Source organism: Choloepus didactylus, chromosome 18 (assembly GCF_015220235.1).
Source record: "Choloepus didactylus isolate mChoDid1 chromosome 18, mChoDid1.pri, whole genome shotgun sequence".
NCBI lineage: Eukaryota > Metazoa > Chordata > Mammalia > Pilosa > Megalonychidae > Choloepus > Choloepus didactylus.
In genome coordinates, this window is record NC_051324.1 from 22,709,507 (window position 1) to 22,728,946 (window position 19,440).

At 38.3% G+C, this 19,440-nt stretch overlaps 1 protein-coding gene across 9 annotated transcripts in view; it reads right to left on the reverse strand.

Annotated features, from left to right (window-relative positions):
• The window catches only part of FAM222B (family with sequence similarity 222 member B), a 77,411-nt gene that overhangs the window by 8,347 nt on the left and 49,624 nt on the right, over nucleotides 1–19,440 (reverse strand). For 4 of the 9 annotated variants that reach the window (XM_037810567.1, XM_037810576.1, XM_037810574.1 and 1 more), the window contains exon 2: nucleotides 787–908. The exons of 1 other annotated variant lie outside the window; for it this stretch is intronic. In XM_037810567.1, the coding sequence (XP_037666495.1) occupies nucleotides 787–868 (82 nt within the window). In that variant the 5' untranslated portion in view covers nucleotides 869–908. Of the gene's footprint in view, nucleotides 1–786; nucleotides 909–2,059; nucleotides 2,499–2,850; nucleotides 2,941–5,230; nucleotides 5,281–15,830; nucleotides 15,917–19,440 lie in introns of those variants that run through there. 4 more of the 9 variants (XM_037810572.1, XM_037810573.1, XM_037810571.1 and 1 more) reach the window with 4 other exon arrangements.

The window sequence follows — 19,440 nt, forward strand, 5'->3', positions numbered from 1 at the left end:
TGCTGAAGCACCTCAAGGATTTCCCATCTTTATTCTGAATGGAAAGTCTATTCCAAATTTTGGGCTGTTACTACATGTGAAGATACTATACATGGTTATGAGCCAGGTATGGAATCTTTTCCTTGCACATCATGTAGTGCAGAGATAGGAGGTAGAAATCTGGGAAAATAAGAACTTTATAGCCCCAATTCTAGCCAGTTTAACAGAAAGTTCTCAAACACTCAGTACTGCAGGAAGTATTTTAGCAAAGATATACCCAGAGAGACTGAAAAACTAGCTCCCCATCCCTTCTGGAAGTGAAAGCTCCTTTACCTGCTGTCAATTGAGGTTACAATGGCTCAGAAGGCAGACAGCAAAGCCAAAGGAACTGTCAGTTTCCATGACAGAGTGTGCAAAACAATAGAACAGTGTAAACAGTTTATTTCAGAGATAAAATAGTTTGTTTCTTTAAGTAATCTGGACTGAAATTTCATTCAATTCCTCATGAGGGCTCAAACTGAAACACTTCTTTGAAGGATGATATATAAAGCCTGAAAAACTCCTTTTATCTTTGTTGCTCAAAAGAAAGCTATCGGCAACAGTTAAAATTAAGAAGATATAGAACACTGGGGAATTCTAGCATTGAAAAGCATCTTTTGAATCAGAAAAGTGACTCACTCTGCTGACAGGTAAAGCCATTACAGTGTTTCTTGCTGTCTCTGCTGAGGAATACTTTAGAAGCACTAAAGTTCAAAGTCAATGTACTCAAAATGTGTAGTATCCTTCCCTGGGATCCAGATTACTTACATTTCTGAAGTCCAGTGTTCATCTGCGTGTGAGAAAGAAGCTGAAAGGACAGGTCACCTGGCCCTGGTAGACAGGCTAGCATGGCAGACTGGCATCAACACAACATGGGGCAGTCACTCACACTGTAATGAACAAGAAGGCACAGTCATGGAACACAAGGCAACGTACTCAAGGAATATATCAGGCACATAAGGTATAAGCAGCAGCAGGCCAAGTTTACAGAAGTAATTTAATTTGCATCACTTTGGCTGAAAATATATCTACATCTTTATCTGTAGGAATAATTTACTCCCAACCATTACTTTGGCTAAAATATATCAGCCAGCACAGATGTGTGGTTGGGGGAAATAAAAGCTGGAAAGTATCTAGCCACACAAATAACTGGAAAATACAGGTGCATCTGTAAGATCTTTTATGCTCACAAAATATAGATGCACTCATATGGCATCTGCATTTCCTGTAGATTGCCTCTCCTTACTGCTTTTGGATAGGCTATGGGGCTGCCAGATAAAATGAATGCTGGTTCTCATTTGTGCCTCAGCTAAGGCAAAAACAGAAAGGCTAGCACACACTGAAACCACGCTAAACAGAAAGATGATTTCCCTCTGAAAATAGAACAGCTTTCTTGAAGAGAACTGGCCCTTACATGCCTGGCTCAATCCATTTACAGACGTGGTTGAGGGCGAGGATGGTATGGCATATAACTTGCAAGGGTATCCAAAGTCTGACTTGTGATCCAGTAATGTGAACTCACTTCTAGAAGAAGGAGCAAAGCATCCTAAGAGGCATATTAACCACCGTTAAAGCAAAGTCCATTTGTGCGGTTCTGGGAATTCACTTTTCCTATTGCCTATCTCATAATTAGACATACTAGTCGGGAAAAGAAAAAAAAGCAAAAAAAAAAGCACTGCTCCCAGAGTAAACCAAGGAGGTGTTAGCCACCCTCTTTGGGTAGGTGACCCTGACATTAGTGTCAAGATGACAAGGGTTTCATCAGTAATGTCTACCAAAAAGACATACAGAAGGTGTGGCCTTCTGAAGGGAAAGAAGCCCAATCACCAATGCAAGCTTCTTGTGTACCAAGGACCAACTTCTTCTCAAATAATTAAAATGCAGTACAATACAGGGACTTCCTTTCCCAGAAATCATGGTGGCATATTAAGGCTTCAGATCATGACAAAAGAGTACTGGGGAAGAAAGTTCAAATGTTAAACAAAGATCATGAGATCTCTTTATTTCCCTGAAAAGGCCCTCTGAGGCATGTGAAACTAGCCTGTCATGATGAGCCTCAGGGAGCTCCAGCTTGCAAAACCAGGTTGAGGTGGCTGAAAGATACTTTATAAAAGACACTGCTCAAACTGTGTCTAAGATAGCAACTGCAGACAGAAGTGAAGATTGAACGCATCAATATAGAGCTGGCCAAGAGTTCTGGCAGGTATTTGGTCTTTTGAGGTCACTGGTGGGTGGGATAACAGAATGAACAGTGAGCCAACTACTCATACTTCAAAAAAAAATCTTCCAGTAGGGTCAAATGAGTGAAGTCTAATCCCTTCCCTTCTGAATGCTGATCTATATATTTAATAACCTCTCCCCTATGGGGCTAATATACCTGAGAGCAAATTCCAGGGAAGGGAAGGGAATACTAGAACCTGATATTGTGACATGGCCTTTAGTGATGTTTTCCTAATTAGGTCTCATAACCTATCTTGATGATAAGTAATAACTTTACTTGTCCTCTCATCATCTCTAGTCTGGATTACCACAATAGCCTTCTAAATGATAGCTCTGTTTCACCCCTGCCCCCATCACCAAGTCCACACAGCAGCCAGAGTAATTATTTTTTTTAATTTGGAAGTCATATCAGCTTAAAAATCTCTAAGAACTTTCCATCTCACTTAAGACTAAAATACAAAATCCTACCATGGCTCACTGGGTCCTCCTTGACTACTACCTCATCTTCTAACCTCTACCTCATCTTCTAACCTCCCTCCCCACAACCTGGATGATCTCCTTGCAGCACTTCAAACCAGCCAAGCATACTCCTATTTATTTACTCCTACTTACCAACACCTTTGCATGGAACGTTCTTGCCCCAGATGTCTGCTTGTCTTTCTTGTGCCTTCACTTTAGATCTCTGCTCAAATGTCACTTCCTAAGGAGAGGGCTTCTTTGACCTCTCTATCTAAAATAGCACCCTTTTCGTCACTATTCACAACCATCATTATCACCTATTTTACGTCTGTCACTGCTCCCACCCTTCTTTAGGACATAAACTCCTTAAGAACAGACACATGGTTCATTTTGTCTGCTGCTGTATCTAGAATAACATCTAGAATAGTGTCCAACACTTAGCAGGCTCTCCATAAACAGAAGACTATATAAATGCCAATCTGTTATTAATTGCTTGAGGTTTGTCAAATTGTATGTTTAGCAGTGGCAAAGCCAGGATTGAAACCCGGGTTTGAAACCCAGGTTTGACATTATCCAAAGCCTGTGCTCACTCTCCAACTCTAGGCTGTGTCACAGTTTTAATTTTGAACAGCACATTCAGTACTTTCTAAGGTTCACACAGTGGTAATGATTAAAAGGCAATTTATTTAAAATATATATATTTAAGAGAGAGCGCAGTGATTCTCCCCAGCCAGCAACAGTCCCATTTTGGACTTTTGAAGGGGAAGATAAATAAAGGAAGAGTGTTGATCCAAGGGTAGACAGGATGGAGATGACGTCATGAAGACCACTAAATAAGACAGTGCTTTCTCGGGCTCTTCAGGATGCCTCAGTCACAAGTTGCAGACTCTCCAGAAGATCATGTTTTGTGATTTTTAAAAACAACTTTTTATTTTGAAATACATTCATATTTACTGGACAGTTATAAAAATAATACAAACCCTATACAGGGAACTCCAAAATACTCCTATCCACCTCCACCCAGACATCCACCCCCAGAAACACAGATGCACCGATTTTAACATTTTGCCACATTTGCCGTATCATTCTCTCCATCCATCCGTCTTTCTATGAACCCATTTCTGATGTATAGGCTGTATACATCCTCTTCCTTGAACAGTTAACACCACCATGTACATTTCTTAAGAACAAGGCTATTCACTTAAGTAACCACCTAAAGTGCAGTTATCAAGTTCAAGAAATTTAACATCAATATAACTAACACTACAGTCTACATTCTAATTTTTTCATGTCCCAGTAGTGTCTCTCTGAGCCTTTTCTCCAACCTTGCAAGACCCCATCAGGGATCATGTATTGCATTTGATGGTCATTGTCTCTTTAGTAGTTCTTTTTTTTTTTTTTTAAATCATGGAAACATAACATAACATAACATAACACAACATAACTTTCCTATCTCAATCACTTCCAAGCATACCATTCAGTGAGATTACTCATATTTACACTGTTGTGGTACCCTACCCACCTTCCATTACTAAAACTTCCCCATTTTCCTAAACGCAAACCCTATACTCATTATGTATTAACTCCTCATTGCCCTTGCACCCCTGGCCCTGGCAACCTGTACTCTAACCTCCATGAGCCTGCATATTCTCAGGTACTTTCTTTGTACCAAATTTAACTCTCTAAATCTTTAACAATCTCCTTTGCTTTGAGGCCAACTTACCTTTAATCGTATACACAACCTATGGTCCTATACCCTTACAATTCCTCCACCTTTATGTACTGTTGTAATTAACTGCATGTTTATACATTATGATCCCAAATCACTGATTTCAATTACATTTTATGCATTTGCCTTACAGATCCTGAAGGAAGTAAAAAGTGGAGTTGCAACCAAAATACAATGGTATTGCCATTTGTATTTATCCCTATTGTTACCCTTACCAGAGAGTTCTTGATTTCTTCATGTAGCTTCAATCTACTATCTATTGTCCTTTCCTTTCAGCCTGCAGAACTCTCTTTAGCATCTCTTATAGGGCCAATCTGCTGGTAACAAACTCCTTCAGCTTTTGCTTTTCTGGGAATGTCTTAATCTCTTCCCTTATCTTTTTAAACATTTATTTTTAATTGTTGCAAAACACGCAGAACATAAAAATCACTTTAACCACTGTAAGCGAACAATTCTTTGACATTAAGCACAATGACAATACCATGTAACTTTCACCAATATTTCCAGACTATTTTAATTCAAAACCAAAAATCATACTCACTTAGCACTAACTCCCCATTCAACTTTCTCACTACCCCTTGTAAATCCTACTCTGCTTCCTGTTGCTATGAATTTCCTTATTCTAAAGTATTTCATATGAGAAAAAAATTATACAATATTTTTCCTTTTGTGTCTGGCTTATTTCACTCAACACAATGTCTTATAATTTCATCCCGTTGTAGCATGTATCACCACTTCACTTCTTTTTTACGGGTGAATAATACTCTGTTGTATGGATATACTACATTTTGTTTATCCACTCACCTGTTGATGGACACATGGGTTGTTTCCACACTGTGGCTATTGTGAATAATGCTGCAATGAACACTGGTGCACAAATATCCGTCCAAGTCCCTGCTTTCAATTCTTTTGGGTGTATACCTAGGAGTAGAATTGCTGGCCATATGGTAACTCTATGTTTAGTTTTCTGAGGAATCAATGAACTATTTTCCACAGCATCTGTTAACATTTTACATTCCCACCAACAATATATGAGGGTTCCTATGTCTCCGCATTCTCATCAACATTGATTATTTTCACTTTTTATAAAAATAACCATCCTAGTGGGTCCTTGATTGTGTTGAGAAAGTTCCCTTCTATTCCTCGTTTTCTGGGTGTTTTTATTTTGAAAGGATGCTGTATTTTGTCAAATGCCTTTTCTGCATTAATTGAGATGACCAGGTGGTTTCTGTTCTTCATTCTATTAATGTGATATATTACAGTGTTGATTTTCTTATGTTGAAACACCCTTGCATTCCTGGGATAAATCCCACTGGTCAAGGCGCACAATCTTTTTAATACATCATTGGATTTCAGTTTGTCAGTATTTTGTTGTGGAGTTTTGCATCTATATTCGTAAATGTTCCAGTTTGCTAATGCTGCCCGTTATGCAAAATACCAGAAGCAGATTGGCTTTTATAAAGCGGGTTTATTTGGTTACACAGTTACAGTCTTAAGGCCATAAAGTGTCCAAGGTAAGGTATCAAAAATCGGGTACCTTCACTGGAGGATGGCCAAAGGCATCCAGAAAACCTGTTAGCTGGGAAGGCACACAGTTGGCATCTGCTTGCTCCAGGTTGCCTTTCAAAATGCAAAAATTTGCTCCAAAATTTGCTCTTGGGGCATGTTCTAGTTTGCTAATGCTTCAGAATGCAAAACACCAGAGATGGACTGGCTTTTATAAAAAGGGGGTTTATTTGGCTATACAGTTACAGTCTTAAGGCCATAAAGTATCCAAAGTAACACATCAGTAATCGGGTACCTTCACTGGAGGATGGCCAATGGCGTCCGGAAAACCTCTGTTAGCTGGGAAGGCACGTGGCTGGCGTCTGCTCCAAAGTTCTGGTTTCAAAATGGCTTTCTCCCAGGACATTCCTCTCTAGCAAGCTTGCTCTTCTTCAAAACATCACTCACAGCTGCACTCCGTCCAGTCTCTTTGAGTCAGCATGTTTTATATGGCTCCACTGATCAAGGCCCACCCTGAATGGGTGGGGTCACGCCTCCATGGGAGTATCCCACCAAAGTCACCACCCACAGCTGGGTGGGGCACATTCCAAGCAAATCTAACCAGCACCAAAACGTCTGTCCCACAAGACCACAATGATAATGGCATTTCGGGGACACAATACATTCAAACCGGCACAGGGCATTATGTCCTCTCTTAGCTGCGGCTCCTCTTCAAAATGTCACTCTCAGTTGCTCTCCAAAATGTCACTCACAGCTGCTCCAGCATCCAGGCTGTGTGGCTCTTTTTAAAGTACTCCAGTGATCCAACTAAGACCCACCCTGAATGGGTGGGGCAATACCTCCATGGAAATTATCCACTGAAAGGTCTCGCCCACAGGTGATTGAGTCACATCTCCATGGAAACACTCAAAGAATTCCAATCTAATCAACACTAATACATCTGCCTCCACAAGAGGCATTTTGGGGGCTATAATATATCCAAACCAGCACAACAAGGGATGTTGGTCTATAATTTTTTTTTCTTGTCCTGTCTGTATCTGCCTTTGGGTTCAGGGTAATGCTGGCCTCACAGAACGAGTTCAGAAGAAACCCTCCTCTTCTATTTTTTAGAAGAGTTTCAAAAAGATTGGTGTTAAATCTTCTTTAAATCTATGGTAGAATTCTTTATTCAGAGGTTTTGTTTACCTACAGGTGTTTATAGTACCAGCTTATAATTCTTTTTATTTCTGTAAGGTCAGTAGTAATGTTCCCACTTTCATTCCTGATATTAGTTATTTGTGTCCTCTCTCTGTTATTGTCAGTCTGGCTAACAATTTGTTGACTTTATTGATCTTTTCAAAAAACCAACTTTTCATTTATCTCTGCTCTAATCTTTACTATTTCCTTCCTTCTACTAACTTTGGGTTTGACTTGCTCTTCTTGTTACAGTTACTTTGGGTGTGAAGTTAGATTACTAATTTATGATCTTTCTTCTTTCCTAATATAGGCATTTAGAGCTATAAATTTCCTCCTGAGCAATGGTTCACTGCAGCTCACACATTTTGGTATGCTGTGTGTTTATTTTCATTTGTCTCAACATATTTGCTAATTTTCCTTGGGCTTTCTTCTTTGACCCACTGGTTGTTTAATAGTGTTTTTAAATTTCCATATATTTGTTAGTTTTCCAGTTTTCCTTCCGTTATTGGTTTCAAGCTTTATTTTCATTACAGTCTGAAAAGATACTTTGCATGATTTCAATATCCTTTAAAATATTAAGATATGATTCGTGCTTTAATATATGGTCTGTCCTCGAAAATGTTCCACGTGCAAATGGGAAGAATGCGTATTCTGTCGTTGCTGGGAGGAGTGTTCAAGACATGTCGATTAAGTCTAATTGGCTAACAGTGTTGTTCAAGTCCTCTATTTCTTTATTGATTTCCTGCTTAGATGTTGTATCAGTTAAAGAAAGTGGTATACTGAAGTCTCCAACTATTATTGTAGAACTATCTATTTCTCCCTTCAGTTATGTCAATTTTTGCTTCATAAGTTACAGGGCTCTGCTGTGAGTTCCATATATGTTTATAATCATTATATTTTCTTGCAAGATTGAACCTTTCATCAATCTGTAATATCCTTCTTCATCTCTAATTTTTTTTTATTGAAACTCTAATTTGTCTGAGAATAATATAGCCACCCCAGCTCTTTTTTGATAACTGTTTGCATGGAATATCATTTTCCACCTCTTTACTATCAACCTCTTTGTGTATTTGTAACTAAAGTGATTCTCTTTTAGACAGCATATAGATGGACCACGCTTTTTCATCCAATGGCCAATCTCTTTTTTTTAACAGGGGAGTTTAATCCATTGACCTTTAAGGTAATAACTGAAAAGAAGGAATTTACTTCTGCCATTCAATCACTTGTTTTCTGTATGTCTTTTATGTTTTTTCATCTGCAATTACTCCATTACTGCCTTTTTTGTAGGGTACCAATTTGGAATCCCTTTTTCTTTCCTTGATATTTTTATTTATTTTTTAGTTATTTTCTTAAATACAATGAACATAACAACAACCTAGATTGACCAGTACCAACCTAGTTTCAGTAGTATAAAATGCTCTACTCCTGTATATCTTTGTCCCTCCCAGTTATATCATTATTGTCTCAGATAATATCTTTACACACTATCTTCCCATTAACACAGATGTGTAATCTTATTTTACATATTTGCCTGTTAAGTCATATGGGGGGAGGGGGTGGTTCCAAACCAAAAGTACAATAATGCAGGATTTTATATTTACCTATGTAGTTACCTTTACTAATGTTCTTTATTTCTTCTTATGGCTTCGAGTTAGTGTCTTTTGTCCTTTTTATTTTTGCCTAAAGGACCTCCTCCAGCATTTCTTATAGGGCAGGTCTCCCGGTAATGAATTCTTTCAGTTTTTGTTTATCGGTTAACGTCTTAATTTTTCCTTCATTTTAAAAAATTAATTTTGTCGGATATAGACTTTTTGGTTGACAGGTTTTTCTCTTAAAGACTTGAAATATACTATCCCACTGTCTTGTGGCCTCCATGGTTTTTGATGATAGATCTGTGTTAATCTTATTGGGGATCCCTTGTATATGACAAGTCTCTTGCTGCTTTCAAAATTCTCTCTTTGTCTCTGGATTTTGAGAATTTCACTCTAATGTGTCGTGGTGTAGATCTCTTAGTCTATCCTGCCTGGAGTTGGTTGAGCTCCCTGGATGTGTAAATTCCTGTCTTTTAACAGATTTGGGACATTTTCAGCCATTTCTTCAAATACTTTCTCTCTCTCTCTCTCTCCACCCCACCCCCACCCCCCCGCTGTCCTTCTGGGACTCCAACGGTACATATGTTGGTAGGCTTGATGGTGCCCCATAGGCCCCTCAGGCTCTGTTCATTTTTCCTTTTTTTCCTTTCTGCTCCTCACACTGGATAATTTCTACTGTTTTATATTCAAGCTCACTGAACTCTTCTTCTGCCTTTTCAAATCTGTTGAATCCATCTAATGAGCTTTTCATTTCAGTTACTGTACTTTGCAGTTCCAAAATTTGTTTGGTTCTTTTTTTAACTGTTTCTATTTTTTTCAGACATTTTTCCTGATTTCCTTTAGTTCTTAGTATATGGTTTCCTCTAGCTCACTAAATATATTTAAAAGAGTTCATTTAAAGTCTTTGACTAATAGTTCTAATTATGAACTTCTTCAGGGATGGTTTCTGGCAAATTCTTTTTTTCCTGTGAATGGATCCTACTTTCCTTTTTCTTTGTGCGTTGTGTAATTTTTCATTGAGAATTGGACATTCAGAGTATTATGTTGTTGTATAACTCCAGAAATCTACTTCTCCCACTCCTCCAGGATTTCAAGGTGTGTGTGGAGGGGATGGGTGGGTATATTTGTTGTTGAGCACTGGAACCATCAATTTGTGACTTCACTTGTGGAAAAAAATTTTTTTTAAAAAAAAGGACCATTAATTCAGTGATCTAGAGCTCACTTCCTAGCACAGTCTCACTACCCACAATTAATCTAGTGCCTTCCAGTCTTTCTTCACTAGTTTTCTTCTGCTCTCCTTTCCTTGCATCAACTTCCCTTAAAAAAGAAAAAAGAATCAAACCCCGTCACCCTCTCTCAAAAAACAAAAACAAATAAACCAAAAAAACCCCAAGTTGACTAGCCCAGTTTCTGTATTTCAGAATTTTAATCTGCCATTTATGGACTTTAATTAAAAAAGAGTTCAAACTGGCAACAGTGGCATCTCTGAGACCCCAGGTAAAGAAACAAAATACTATGCCCCTTGTGCCAGTTTGAATATATTGTGTCCCCCAAATGCCATTATCTTTGATGTAATCTTGTGTGGGCAGACATTATCAGTGTTGATTAGACTGTAATTCTTTGAGTGTTTCTTTGGAATGCACCCCACCCAGCTGTGGGTGATGACTCTGATTGGATAATTTCCATGCAGGTGTTGTTCTGCCCGTTCAGGGTGGGTCTAAGTTGATCAGTGGAGCCACATAAATGAGCTGACATAACAGAAGGAACTCAGTGCAGCTGTGAGTGACATTCTGAAGAGGAGCTACAGCCAAGAGGGTCACTTTGAAGAAAGTACAGGAGCTGCAGATGAGAGACAGTTTGAACACGGCCGTTGAAAGCAGACTCTTGCTCCAGAGAAGCTGAGAGAGGACAAATATCCCAAGAGCAACCAAGAGTGACATTTTTGAGGAACTGCAGCCTAGAGAGGGACGTCCTGGGAGAAAGCCATTTTGAAACCAGAACTTTGGAGCAGACGCCAGCCACGTGCCTTCCCAGCTAACAGATTTTCCAGACACCACTGGCCATCCTTCAGTGAAGGTGCCCAATTGCTGATGTGTTACCTTGGACATTTTATGGCCTTAAGACTATAACTGTGTAACCAAATAAACCCCCTTCTTTAAAAGCCAATCCGTCTCTGGTGTTTTGCACTCGGCAGCATTAGCAAACTAGAACACCCCTTCATACCCAATAGTGAAAATCCTGAGTACAAACAACTTAACATTGTTGACCCAATGCCTTCTCTTTAATTCTATTATCCAGGTACCAGGATAGTCTAACTTTTCAACTTCAGTGTGAGCTCCCTAAAACAAGAGCTTGTCTTTTCATTATCCTTCCAAGCCAGAGGGTCAGAAATAAAATTATTCATATAATAGATGTTAATAAATATTACTGGCTCACAGGCAACCTAGCATCTCTTTCATGTTCAACTCTTTTCCAGTCCTTGAAGGACATTACATACTTTAAACCCAGGTTCTAAAACTGATTTGAACATTGATGTCCTTGAAACATACGGATACCACAAAGTACCAAGTGTGTATGTGTATACCTTCATTCTGAGAGTAAGACGACAGAGGAGATGAGAAAGGCCTGGGTTCAAAAAAGTATCGTTTGGATTCTGTACTTTAATCCCCATTAAATAGAAATCAGTGTTCCTAAAAATGTGAAAATGCAGGCTTTGTTGATTACAGGCAGCTAAATCAGAACTTGCAATTTTTCATTATGTTATGTAACACACTTGAGTTTCCAAAGTCCTACTGGGAAAGCAGGTATTAGGGCTGGATCACTATAACTTGAGCTGAACCACTTTAGAACAGGAGACTAACCTCTGCATTTAACCACATTCATAATCGCAAGCAGAGTTGTCAGGCTGAGTCGAATTTTGCTCTTGAGTACCTGGGACTGTGCCCAGCAAGACAATGAAATTAACAAGAGGCTAGAAGAAAATCTGCTTCCTTAAGATAACACACAAATGTTGGATGTTTACCACCTTTTATAATTTTCTTTAGAAACGAGCACCAATTCAGAAAGCTTCAAAACATTATTCAGATGAAATACAATTCAAATTATGCTACAATTATGTGGCAATTTTTAATCTTCAATGCCCCATGTCCCACATGAGTCCATGAAAACTCCAAGGTGAAGGAAAAGCACTGATCTCATAACCAGATGGGGACACTGAAGCAATAAAGCTAAACTATTTTAAAAAGGAAACCTGTAGGAATGATAAAGTTGGGTACAACTTTAAGTTTCAGAGTGTTTAAAAAGTTCTTTAATAGGCTCTGGTGAGCCCAAAACAAGTAAGACTATGGACAGGTCCTCATTCTGATAAACATGGGAAAAAGCAGTTCCCCAGTGCAGCTTCTATAATCTAACAGATTATGGTTAAAACATGGAAAAAGAATTTTAAGAATTTAGCAGATTGTTAAAAAAAACTTTGGCAAGCATGTGTTTGGAGAACGGCATGCTCATTCTTGCCCTTTCCTCCCTCCTTCAACTGCAGGAGGTAAAACAGGGGCCAAATTTCTCTAGTGAGTCCCTGGCTTTAGAGTCACCTCACCAGAAAGTAGGCCCTCTGACCCAGTCTGGAGTCTGGCTTTCAAGTTTGAAGAGTGATAAAGATTTAAGAGACTTAAGGTCACTTAAAAAGCATTCTCAACTCTAGGTATACAACTCATAAGGTGTGATTCTGAAACAAGCCTAGATGAAAGCTTTGGGATTCGCCTATATCTGCGTTTCTTAACCCTGGTGTATCATCACATACTTTGCTGATGTATCGGTACATAGGCATCTTCCTCTTCTGAGTCTCAAGTGCCTCATCAAAGTTAACTGCTGGATTTAGAAACATCAAGGGACACTTATAAACCCATACTTTTGCTATGTAATGAGTTAACCCTGAGTTTCACTGCGTAAGAGGGTAGTTTATCAGAACTGCAGAGAATGGCATAAATGAAGTTTCCAACAGGCGTTGAGTTATAAATAGGAGCAGTAAAAGAGACAGGAACCACAGCAACTATGAGGACATGTTAGGGGGCGTGACAGACAACTCCCACCAAAGATGTTTGTGGAAAAATACAAGAAACTACTAAATATATAAAAGATAAGAACATAAGTTTATATACTCTCTTCAATGCAGTGCTTTTCATAACAGTGTAAAAACTGGAATCAATCTAAATGTCCAAAGTCAGGGAAATAGTTACAGAAATTATGGGATATTCATGTAAAGAAATCAGCATGAGCTGTCCAACTTTTTTTTTTTTTTTTAAACAAATAATTATAGCTTCCATGCCTTGAACATAAAACCAGAGCCAGGAAGTAACATAGAAGAAAAAAAAAAAAAAAAGTGCAAGGGCAAACCATTTTTGGATAAGAAGTTTTCAAAAGGGGAAAATCCACAAATAAATAACAGTCAACAAATCACCTCAAGAAACCTGGATTAATACCAGTATACTGAAATGGTTAAGAAAAGGATTTGGAAGTAGACTGCCTGCCTGGGATTGAATTCCAGCTCTGACATTCACTAGCTGTGTGACCCTGGGAAAGGAACTTAACTTTGTAAAATGGGATGATGATAATACCTACTTCCCAGGATTGTTGTGAGGATTAAATGAGTTTAATATATTCGAGTGCTTAGCATACCGATGCCTGACACACAGGAACATTTTCCTAACCTACTGAAATACAGGTCACTTTTTTTTTTGCCAACAGAACCACCACCTTACATTTTACAGTTCTTTAAAGTTTGAAACAGTCACAAACATTATCTCATTTGAAATTTAAAACAGTTTTAATCTAGATGGAACAAGTATCATTCCCTTTCTATAGATTAGGAAATTGAGGCTCAGAAAGATTAATTTGTCCAGAGATGTACACCTGGGATAGTGGATCTAGTATTGGAATCTCTGTCTTAACTCTTAATTCACCACTCATTCCATCAGACAAGCATTTTCCAATCTGCAATCTGTGCCAGCCTTTTACTAAAAAATTGAATGCATATTCTTTCATGACTCTCTGTTTTAAGTATCTATATTTCCATATATTTTTACGTGTGTATTTATTGGGATGCAATCCTTATTGTGCTCCATACCTAAAAATGTTTGAAAAATACTGACTGTACCATACCACAGCTGCCTCTCAAGTCAGTATTTATTAAGTAGCTATCATATTCCTCTTATTATATTATTGTATGTAATAAAACTAAACAATTCTTAGTCACAGTTTTATTATCTTTTTTGTTTGTTCACTTATTTATTTAGAGTGGTTGTAGGTTTACAGAAAACTCACACAGAACATACACAGTTCCCATATTAACCTCCCACACACTTTGTCTTTAAGTGTGACTGTAATACTGACTTTCCTATAGATTTGGTAATTACCTGCCTGAGAGCAACACTTTGCACTATAATTCTGTTACACTTTGGCCTAGCATAATGCTTTAAACCAGTTCTTAGTGAAAATTTTCTTTAAAAAAAAAAAAAAAGCCAGCAAATTAGGTAAGAATGCACTGGGAAAGTGCATAACACAACTTTTTAGGCAAAGAGAAGCATTAAGCTCAAGTAGTCAGACATCTTTTCAGGGGAAAGCTGTATCATTTACACAGAGGAAGTGTATCAGAGAATAATATAAATGATGATGAAAGAGTTAGCTCTCTCCTTCTCAAACACTACTGGCACAGAAAACTCTTCCCCTTCTTCCCTCATGTTCTTCTACCCTCTGAATGTGAGAAGTAAACCCAATTAACTCTGAACCTACATTTGGAAACTTGTGCTGTGACTACTCTAGGAAGCTGAGCAGTATAGAGCCACCAAGATCTCTGGCAGGAAGCATCCTCCTGCCCCCTAAACTGTTTACATTTTCTGAGAAAAGGAGTCCATCCTTTTCCTCAGCCATGCATCCACTATGTTCATACGGTGTGATACCTTCTTGTACTAGTTCTCTGTGCACAATGCCTTGAGCTTATGTGCCTTACATTTCTAGTGAAGAGGAAATTCAGTGCAGGTATGGAATGAGGTTTTACTTACAGTTAACACATTGCCCTTAATGTGGGGGGTAATCTGTTGCCATCCTGGTCTAACATGCCAATACGGTTCCCGCTCCATATGTCCAAGTTGCTGCCAGATTTCTGAAACTAAATCTCTCTGAAAGCTGAAGAAGCTGCTAAACCTTAAAAAGGTCCAGGAACTAGAAAGTCTACTGAGGAAGAGGAGTACCCCCTTTCCCCTCAGTAAACCACCACCCTAGCTAAACAAATTCAGAATACTGGCTCAGCCTATGGGAAGAAGACAGAACAGACAGACAGTCTCTATTTGAAGAATCATTTTACAGTTAGAATAAACACATGCTGAAATAAGACTCTGAAATTAGCTTAAGGAAATGCCTTCATTTCAGGGTCTGCCTGTAAAACAAAACAAAACAACAAAAGTCAACAAAGTTGCCCTTGAAAATTCTCAAGGATTCAAAATACCACAACTTACTCACTGATCAGCAGAATTCTTTTGCCCCTTCTGTGGCCCTGAGAAATTCCATAATCAGTCAGCATTATTTACCAAAGTTTGTGACTGGTTCTAACTGATCAAATATGCACCTCACACCATACCCTTACCAATTTTCATCCAGTCTCTCTGTTAAATCACTTCAATTGTATTAGAAAAAGAAGGTACACCAAAACAGGGTGAGAAGGTGTCTGCAAAGCAATGAGTGGTGATGGGAGGGACTCATACGGGGTCTCAGAACCCCAGGCATGAGAGCATCCCCAGAAGGGATGCAGTGACCCCATCCCTACCCTCCACAAACAATAACAAGCCCCAGTAGGGCCTACTCAGATAGTGGGTTCTACATACCCAATTCTCCACTAAGACAAACCAAGCATCCTTTCGCGAAATGGCTGAAGCAGAGAAAGTATAAGATGGGTCTGGCAAATCTTTTTGTACAGGAAAGAAAGACATGCTTAACTGTTTTTTTAAATGGTGACATATCAAAGGACAGAGAAGCCACAAGATGCTCAATTACTCAGGGAGACCTCAGAGAGAGAAGTTTCCAAATTAGAAACTAGAGAGGGCAATGACTGGCTAAATTGAATGGAAGAAGGCATGTACCAGGAATAGAAGAGTTCTGAACTTCCGTTTTCCACCACCGTCTATAAGATGTTAGTTGGGTAGTATCAGCCAATCCATTGAGGTATCTTTGAAATAAAAGGAAGGCAAATCATTTAGACATCTTTTGAGTTAAATATGTATTTATATAAATTTTTCTTGGTTTGCTGGCCAGATGTGGGATAATTTGAACATCGAAATAGATAATAACAGATTACAGCCCAGTGAATAAAATAGGAACTCATGAGTCCATACTAATATAAACAAAAAACTAATAAATTGAAAGGCTAAAGAGGAACAGAATATTTACATAATTTCAAAGTACACTCATTTCCCCCCCACCCACACACACAAAAATTTACTAACTACAAAGGGAAAAAGAATAACTTTACATTGGAAATGGCCAGCAGACACTACCTTATCAAGCAATCAAATATTATCACTATTAGGACAAATCAAAATTCCGCACTTCTTAAAATTATGCAGTGAAGAACACAGCATCAATTCTGTGACATTCCTGCTGAAGATGCAGAAATTAAACCAGCACAAACCCAAACTGAGGAACTTTCTACAAACTGCCAGTAATCATCAAAAGGATCTAGGTCATGAAGTTTGGTGTTTTTTTTTTTTAAAAAAAAACTGTTCCAGGTTGGAGGAGACTTAAGAAGACATGACAAATAGATGCAATGTGTAATTCTGAACTGGATCATTTTTTCTAAAAAGGACATTACTGGGACAACTTGCAAAATCTGAATGGTGTTTGAGAGTTATATGGTAGTAATGTATCAATGTTTACTTCCCAATCTTGTCAGTTGTATTGTGAAGAATGCCTTTGTTTAGAGGAAATATACACTGAAGTATTCAGGGATGATGTGGCATCAGGCAATAGTTCTCAATTGATTGAAGGGGAAAAAATATTCTATTTCTGCATTTGCAACTTTTCTGTAAGTCTGAGATTGTTTCCCCAAAAACTTATTTAAAAAAAAAAGTAGAAGTGCTTAAGTCTAGAAAGGATAGATTTGCAGATCATAAAGAAGAGTTGGAGAGAGTGGTCTGTTAGCAAGCATTCTTATTTTATCTTAATGTCAAGTGACTGATTTCTGAATTAGTAAGTGCCGACACTGGGGTTCCTGCCATTTGGAATAGGTTTCCTGTATTTTTCTACTTCAATCAACTTCTAATTTCTTTTCAACACTTAAATGAATAACATTTTCTCCGGTGCCTATACTTCAAATTCTCTCTCTACCTCCACTCTTCCGGCAAAGCTTCCACTGTAAGGCATTCTTGCAACCCTCTGACTCCAAAGATGGCAAATCTCACTTTGGGAAATGGTCCAAAAGAAATGTCTAACCTGAAAAAGGTCCTATTAATGATTCTCCTTGCTTCAGCCTGGCATTCAGTGCCATCTCTTCACCTGCCATGTCCACATTTGAACAAGTTTTTCAAGTCTCTTCTTTCCAAGCACATACCCAGAACCCCATCAACTGCCATGCAAACTCCCCATGCTCCAGTACAAAGGAAACCCTTGCTATACAACATCTTCCAGAATGCAAGAGTTCTGACATTCTTTCATCCCACAATAAAAAAAGTTTCAAATGACATCATAAGCTTTATCTCCAGACTTCCTGAAAAGTAGCCACTAAAACTAGCTTCTCCACTTTCACACCAACAGCAGCTGGCAGGCAGGGTCTTGGTTATTCTACAACAGAAAGGTTTTCAGTAACACCCAATGAAGAGCTTTGAAGTAGTGCAAGGATGATATTTATCTCTCACCCTTTCTTCTTTCCTAGTTGATACGATCAGGGAAGATAGAAACAGTGAGAAATGGGGGTGGACAATAGGGAAGTTTGGGAGGACGAACAAGCATGTTATGGCTCTTCTCCAAGTAGCCATGAACTTTCTTCCCTCACTTGAAACAAACACTAACAAAAACAGGCCCTTAAAATGCCATAATTCCTGTCAACTTACTCTCAACAAAATTTTTATGCAGCCACATCCATGAAAATCATCAAGGAGAATGATCAACCCTTGGAAAGAGAGGCTAGCCAAGCAACAACTCAAAGAAGGAGCAAGTCACCTGGAGATCTAGTAACAGCCCCAGATGGAATCAACTTCAGGCTTTTACATTTTAAGGAAAAGATTTCAAGGATTTAAGCATTTTAAGAATTTTGCTTCAAGCCCATTTACTTTTGAGGGTAACCACAAATAACAGCAATGAAGGGATATAGCAAAGAGACTTCAAGTCATCTTTGGAGAAAGACAAATATTTCCCTTCTTTCTATCCTCCATCTAGCAAGAACTGTTTTCAAAGATATTATGCAACTTTCTATTAAAATAACATACTAAAGGTATATACCCCAAGGAATTGAAAATGGGAGCTCAGATACTTGTACACCAATATTCATCGCAGCATTACTCACAGCAATCAAAAGATGGAAATGCAAGTGTCCATCAGTACATGAATGATCAACAAAATATGGCATATACACACAATGGAATAATACTCAGCTATAAAAAGGAATGAAATTCTGAACACATGCTATAACATGGATGAACCTTGAAAATATGCTCAGTGAAAAAGCCAGATATTAAGAGGACAAATATTGCATGGTTCCACTTATATGAAATACCAAGAAATATCTAAAATAGATTCATAGAGATAGAAAGTAAATTAGAAGTTACCAGGAGCAGGGGGAGGAGGCACTGAAGTTTTTGCTTAATGGGTGCAGAGTTTCCTTTTTGGGGTGATGGAAAAGACCGGGTGGCGGATGGTGGTGATGGTAGTACAACATAGTAAAAGTAATTAATGCCACTGAATTGTCCACTTCAAGATGGTTAAAATGGCAAATTTTATGTTATATATGTTACCACAATGAAATTTTTTGAAATACTAAAATTCCTACAGAGCTAAATGTGTCCTTAGCATTCTACTAATTTAAAAAGTGTCCAAGGCAAAGGTTTTCTTTTGCACTTTGAAGAGAATTAAAAATGCAACCAGAAGACCAAACTGCACTTTGTCAATTACTATAATCTTAAAATAAGACATATTGCTGTGAATGACACTAGGTCCATCTCAATCTATTCTCCTATGATAAACAGCAGTGAACTCAAGGGTATGATCACAGAATATCAAAAGCCATTAAACTGCTCCTAATAGATTCTTTTAAAATATGATCTTACATGGCTCTTCAAAACGAGGACAATGTGTTTTAATTGTGAGATGGATTTTTACAGTGCTTTGACCTCTTGTCAAAAATAGGTCTGGAAAAGAAATAACTGCAGTAGAAAGGAGTGAAATGTGTCATCTGGTTATTAAAATCCATCATCCATCAAGTTCATTCTTCAGCTTTGGCCAAAAAACTGACTTGCAAGTAATTATCACCACTATCTGCAATAAAAGTTAATTGAATATAATTGAACTAACACCCTAATCGTAGGGAAGCTGCAACTGGCAAAGTGCCCACTTCTCCTGCTCCTTCAATCTGCAAATGAAATTGGTAATGATAATTTGTGGACAAACAAGAAATTGCTCTCATGGTTTCTCGGCTGCAAATCACTCAGGAATTCCAGCTAACGCCTGGCATGTTGGGCCAGGAGAACAATAATTAACCAG